Source organism: Metopolophium dirhodum, chromosome 1, assembly GCF_019925205.1.
Source record: "Metopolophium dirhodum isolate CAU chromosome 1, ASM1992520v1, whole genome shotgun sequence".
NCBI classification, from domain to species: Eukaryota; Metazoa; Arthropoda; class Insecta; order Hemiptera; family Aphididae; genus Metopolophium; species Metopolophium dirhodum.
Window position 1 is genome coordinate 86,707,289 of NC_083560.1, and position 6,043 is coordinate 86,713,331.

Genomic DNA, 6,043 nt, shown 5'->3' on the forward strand with positions numbered 1-6,043 from the left:
TCATTCAATGCCATTCTCAATAATATATCTATTGATTAAATTAAATAATTCTTCTGCTGTTGTTCTTGTTGGCAGCGATTTACAAAACAATAACTCTTTGTAAGAAGTATTTCCAAGATCATATCTTACAAAACACATTAGATTAGCATTATCCGACACGTCTGTACTTTCATCAACTTGTAAAGAAAAATAATAACACGATTTGAGGTGGCCTACTATTGTTTCTTCAATGTTATTTGCCATATCCACAATTCTACGCTTCACCGTGTTATTCGACAACGCCAACAAATTTACTTGTTTTTCCTGTTTTTTTTCGCATATTCGAGATGAAATTATTTTCATTGCCGGAAGTATTAATTTTTCACCGATTTTGTGTGGATAACCCGTTTCAGCAATTAATTTTGATATTTCATAAGAAGCCAATACAAGGTTTTCAGTTTGAGGACTAAGTGAAAACATTGAAGTCATATTTTTTTTGGAACTTTTTAATTGTCTTCTCCTGTTAATGAAAAAATCTATATGCTTTTCTTTGTATTCAGGATGCTTCAATTCTAAATGCCTCTTCAACTTCGAAGGCTTCATGGACTCGTTTGAAAGTTCTGCATTACATATTACACAGAATGGTTTGTTATCATCGCCCTCGATAAAGCCAAATTGAATGTAATTTTCAAAATACTGTCGAGTCCAGGCCCCCTTTTTTTCGTAAGAGAATTACTTTGCGCATCGGACGACCATTTATTAGAACCAATATTAGAACTTGTACTTACATCACTCGACTCTTGGTTGGTGTTTCTTATGGAACCGGTACTTGGTCTTATTAACCACTTATCCACTATAAATAAACGCGAGAAAATAAGACGCGTATACGTATTACAATTTTAATAACTCGTCGTAGACGTGCGTCGTTTGACACCAAGGTTCAAACTGAAATAAATATTTAGCCATCGCTATAATATGCCTATATCGGTAATTCATTTGTAGATAACGGATAACGGATTAGTGCCGTAACAACCAACGACGCTTGTCATTCATTTAATACTATTATAATGTATTTATAGATACGGCGAATGTCATACTATTCGGGTTTTTCATGAAGCCTAGTTGATAATCTCAATAATTATTATTTATGTTGTAAATAATAGTTATTCGTATTAATGAATTTATTTTTACTTAAAAGTGTAAATTATCAAACGAAAATGATAAATAACAAATTTAATATGAAAATTTCATTAAATTTTGCGACCAGGTATTAAATTTTTTATGGCCCGGTAGTGGGTCGCGACCCGGTATTTAGGAAACGCTGCACTAGACTGTTTGGCTGACGAACCCCAAAATAACGAAGAACAAGACATTCTAATGCAAGACATGCCATCATATGATGAGTAAACCGAGAGTTGAGTTATTTGTTAGTAATTAAAATATTATATTTAATCACTCTTTAACGATGTAAATGGACTAGGCCTATAAGGGAAACCACGTAAAAAAAAAAAATGCAAATTCGTGTGGAAACGAATGCATTTTTATTATCGTTATGTAATTGTAATTTTCTGAATCGTGAGTACTGCAAGTGAAATTACATATCATAAATATTAAAAAAACCATCTTGTAGACAATTTTTATTTGAAACTTTTTTTTGTACAAATTTCTTTAAAAGTATGTACTTTGTAGGCTTTATAGCTCAAAGACTATAACTCTTACGTGTAAATGTCATAGACTGAAGGGCTCTGTGCAATAACCAGACAGCTCCGTTTTATCATTTTTTTCAGGAAGCACATATTCAATGTTTAATATATACATAAGTGAAGAATAATAAAAAGAAAAATTATTTTATATACTTAAAATAGTGATAAAAACCGTGCTGTCCTTAATGAAGTTGTTACATGAATATTTTTTACACTTTTAGCCACAAACAAGAAATCTTTCCTGGAGTTATCTTGTTTATTGCTTGGAGTTAGTAAATCCTTTTTTTTTTTTTTATAATGTAAAAAGCTTACTAAGAATTAGTTTTTTTTTATTTAACTGAGTTAATAACTATCATGTACTTATACTATCAAACAGCATACTTGAGGTTTAAGAAAAAAAAACTAAGCCTGTACATGTTTTCAAAAATAAACAAAAAAATAGTTATAATTTCTGGACAATAAACTAGATAACTCCAAAAATGATTTATTGTTTTCAGTTTGAACTCTGATAAATATACAAATGAATATATTAAAATAAGCTTAGTAAATGTATAGAAGTCATAAGTTTTTCCACTAATAATATTAGTAATATATAGTTAAAATATATTACTTTATGAATTTTGTTTATTCTTCAGTAGTATTTTTACTTTAACCACTTAGTTTTATGTCAACTGAAAAATTAAATTGTTATTCATTTGAATTTACATCAAAACTGGCTATCGTACCTTAAAGATAGGTAATAATATTAGTCATAGTAGAATTTAAACACATTTAACTACCTACATAATAAATAATAATATAAACTAGATAAAAGATAGTAAAATAAAAATATTTATATTTGTTTGGTCGGTTGTGATGTTTCCCATGTAAATCAACTGGACTAGGCTCATTAGATTTTATTTTATTTACAAGTCTTTCCACTCTAGATTTGCCTGTGCCAAATAGTCTACAAAATGATTTTTTGCAAACAATAACTTCTTTCACATCAAGACGTATCTTATATTTGCAGGAACAATACCTACTTTTACCAAGGCCCGATTTTGGTCTACGCCTTACAACCAGAGGTGTTCCCATAGGGTATACTACATATACGCCGTATACTCTCAAGATATTTTGTCAGAACTATGGGTATACTGCGTATACTCTCAAATTATATACAAAAGTAAAAAAAAAACTGGTTTTGGTTACTCAGAAAATGCTACGAAAGTCAATTATTATTTATGACGCTGATAACGGAAATATGACACTTATATCTTACATCTATTATTAGATTCTCAGAAAACAAGAAACGAACTATCGCGTTAGATAGATTAGATTAGATGATGGAAATGCATCTGACTCTGAACACGATTAATTTAATCAGTACATCCGTTACCGCCGACTTGTAACATTTTATTATTTTTATAAATCGATTGTGCGTTGTGTGATCTACCGTTCTTTGTTTACCGTGAATAAGTTCTTAATTCTTTTATTAATTATTATTTACTAACGTATTCATTTTATTTGAGCAGTTTTATTAATTTATTTAATTGAGTTTAATTAACTATCCTAATCTGTTTTACTGTATAAAGTGTTATTTAAATTTTTATCAAAATATGAGTTCGAATTTTAAACGTGAAAGCGGAACACTTGATAGTTTTTTTTATGCCCCGAGAAAAAAAACCTAAAAATGCGACTAATACTGCCATTTGCGCTACTAGTTCACACGAGCTAGTGATGCCCAATGAAGATAATTTTGTTAGTGATAGTCAAATCGATAATCAAATACAAGATGTATGGGATACTTCCAAAAATAGGTCGTGTTTTGAATGTACGCTGGTCTGCAAGCAGTTTTCGAACTATAAAAGCCATATGGAATAATTATCCGGGAATATATTTACATGTTAGTAAAACACATGATGCGACATCAAACGGCATAAAAAAAAAATTAGAATCCTCTTCTTTTTTGGAGGAACTTGGACTTTTTTACGATGTTCTTTCTGAGCTTGCAATGTTATCTTGTATATTACAGTCCAGAAAAACAACTCTAATGCGTGCCCAGTCGGAGATAAATAGAACGATTAGAATTTTAGAAAGTCTGAAAGCTGAACCTGGGGAAAAAGAAAAGGAAATTATAGAAGCTATTCAGAAAGGAATTAACAAAGGTGTCAATATTACAATGACAAAATCAGGAGGGATTAACAGGTTACAATTTTTGCAAAATTTAGTTGACAGAATGCGTCAACGCTTATTTGATGACTCAAAAGATAAAACAATGCTAGAAGACATTCAGGTAAAGAAAAAAACTATTATTTTGATAATTTATTTCAATATTTTGATTATTTAAACAGAATAAATGAATATTTTAATAAATCGTCTTTTATTTTATAGGTAATTGATGGATTGTTCAAAGTAGCAACTAATGATACAAAGGGAGAAGATGAAGTTAAAAGAGTATCACGGACATTAGGTTTTTCTGAATTTGAAAGTGTAGTTGACTTCCGTTCAAGAAATGTTTTATCTAGTTTCATGAAAGCATTAAATATACTCCCAACTTCAACAGCTGATTGTGAACGAGGGTTTTCCGATATGAATTTGACAATAACTGATTTAAGGACTAGATTAAACATTGAAAATGTGTCAGATTTGATGTTCATCTCTATCAATGGCCCTTCAGTTGCAGATTTTAATCCTAGACCTTATATTAAAATTTGGTTAAGAGATCACCGTTCTGCCGTTTCCACTCCTAGAGGTAAAGAAAGAAAAGAAATAGACGACGAAAATAAGATGCAGAAATTATTTTTTAACAATTTATTTAATTAAATTTTTTAGTATTTGTATATTTTCATATTTTATTGACTTATAAAGGTAATTTCAAGCTTTTTTTAAAAGTTTGATTTTTTTTTTCATATTTTTAACACATCCTTTATAATTATAGACCACAGTAAAAATATTTGTATATTATTAAATATTCATGTTTATTACTAAATCATGGATCTTCACCTTGACTAGAGTCTTAGTATACTCTCAAAAAAAATATTGGGAACACCTCTGCTTACAACGGTATCAACACTTATAAGACCACACAAAAAAGTGTCTTGTTTTTCCTTGCTGTTAATTGGGTTAAACATATTGATAATAAGTTTATTTTAATCATCATTTATTTTGGAATAGCATTGATAGACACATTTACAATCTAAGCCTGTTGTTTTTTCCTTAATTAATTTATTTGGGTAAAACACGATTGCGCACGATTTTACCTGATTTTCAACTACACGATTGCGTACGGACTATTTAGCGTTGTTGCCAATTTTCATACTAGTATATAGGTACCACATGATTACACTAAAAATAATTTATAAATACATTGGTTTTTTAATAATCATTTAGCTTTTATTACCTACGCTTATTGTTAAGGTTTTAAAATTTCATGAAATTTATTTTTTTGACATATTTCATTTCCATGAAAAATAAAAAAAAAATGTTTATTATATCAAACAGTTTATAGTCGTCAAATTCCAAATGAAAATTTTTAAAAGTTTGTTTGTTATATGAAACAAAGAAAATATGTAACATATTTACATATAACGTATAAGTTGTTTAACAAATCTATAATATAACAAATTTAAACATTGTCATTGAACTCTTAAGTTACAAGCTCATAAACCAACTCAACATCATAACATATTGTTGAGAGCCATGACTCTGTGAATACATATTATACTATATTATAATTATATTATATTATATTCACAATGTATGTAGACATAAACCACTATTATAACAGTCGTGAATCGTAACCTTTTACAATATACAAAATATGAACTAATTATTAAATAAAAGAGTCCAGAGCAGCTTCACATAATCACATACACACACATAATATACGACTTTTGTACACCTATACTAGTATTACTAACTAACTTTTATATTGATTATTATAAAAGTCTACATTTAATGGATATTTATTTGGTATATTGTAAAATTAATAAATTTGACAACGTTGCATACAATTTCATACGCAATAGTGTTTATTTTTTTTTTCTTAAAGATATTTGCTACCCATCTTCAAACATACGCAATCGTGTTGTCAAAAAGGACAAACGTACGCAATCGTGTTCTACCCATTTATTTGTAGTGTTACTGACAAATTCCTTTTTTCTTTATTGCGCTTCCAATTTACTGGACCACTTCTTTTTGTTGCAGTGGAACTTGAAGGTCCACCAAAAATATCTGTCTCATCATCAGATGCTTCAATAATATTAGGACCATCAAAAGTACCCTTAACTTGTTGAACTTGTTCACACTCTGAGTCAGTCTCAAAAGAAAGAATACCGTCTAAAATATCATCGGCTTCTGGTGTCTGTTTCTCAATAACAAAA

At 29.2% G+C, this 6,043-nt stretch overlaps 2 protein-coding genes across 2 annotated transcripts; one reads left to right on the plus strand and one right to left on the minus strand.

Moving 5' to 3' along the window:
• LOC132943282 (zinc finger BED domain-containing protein 5-like) lies at positions 1–2,756 on the minus strand. Its single transcript, XM_061012210.1, has 3 exons — positions 2,705–2,756; positions 716–832; positions 1–599 (listed from the first exon to the last, which is right to left on the minus strand). The coding sequence occupies exons 1-3, from the start codon at positions 2,754–2,756 to the stop codon at positions 1–3; spliced, it is 768 nt and encodes a 255-aa protein (XP_060868193.1).
• A 1,141-nt stretch (positions 2,757–3,897) lies between these two features.
• LOC132937345 (E3 SUMO-protein ligase KIAA1586-like) lies at positions 3,898–4,530 on the plus strand. Its single transcript, XM_061004168.1, has 2 exons — positions 3,898–3,954; positions 4,053–4,530. The coding sequence occupies exons 1-2, from the start codon at positions 3,898–3,900 to the stop codon at positions 4,482–4,484; spliced, it is 489 nt and encodes a 162-aa protein (XP_060860151.1). The 3' UTR covers positions 4,485–4,530.
• Positions 4,531–6,043: the final 1,513 nt, after the last annotated feature.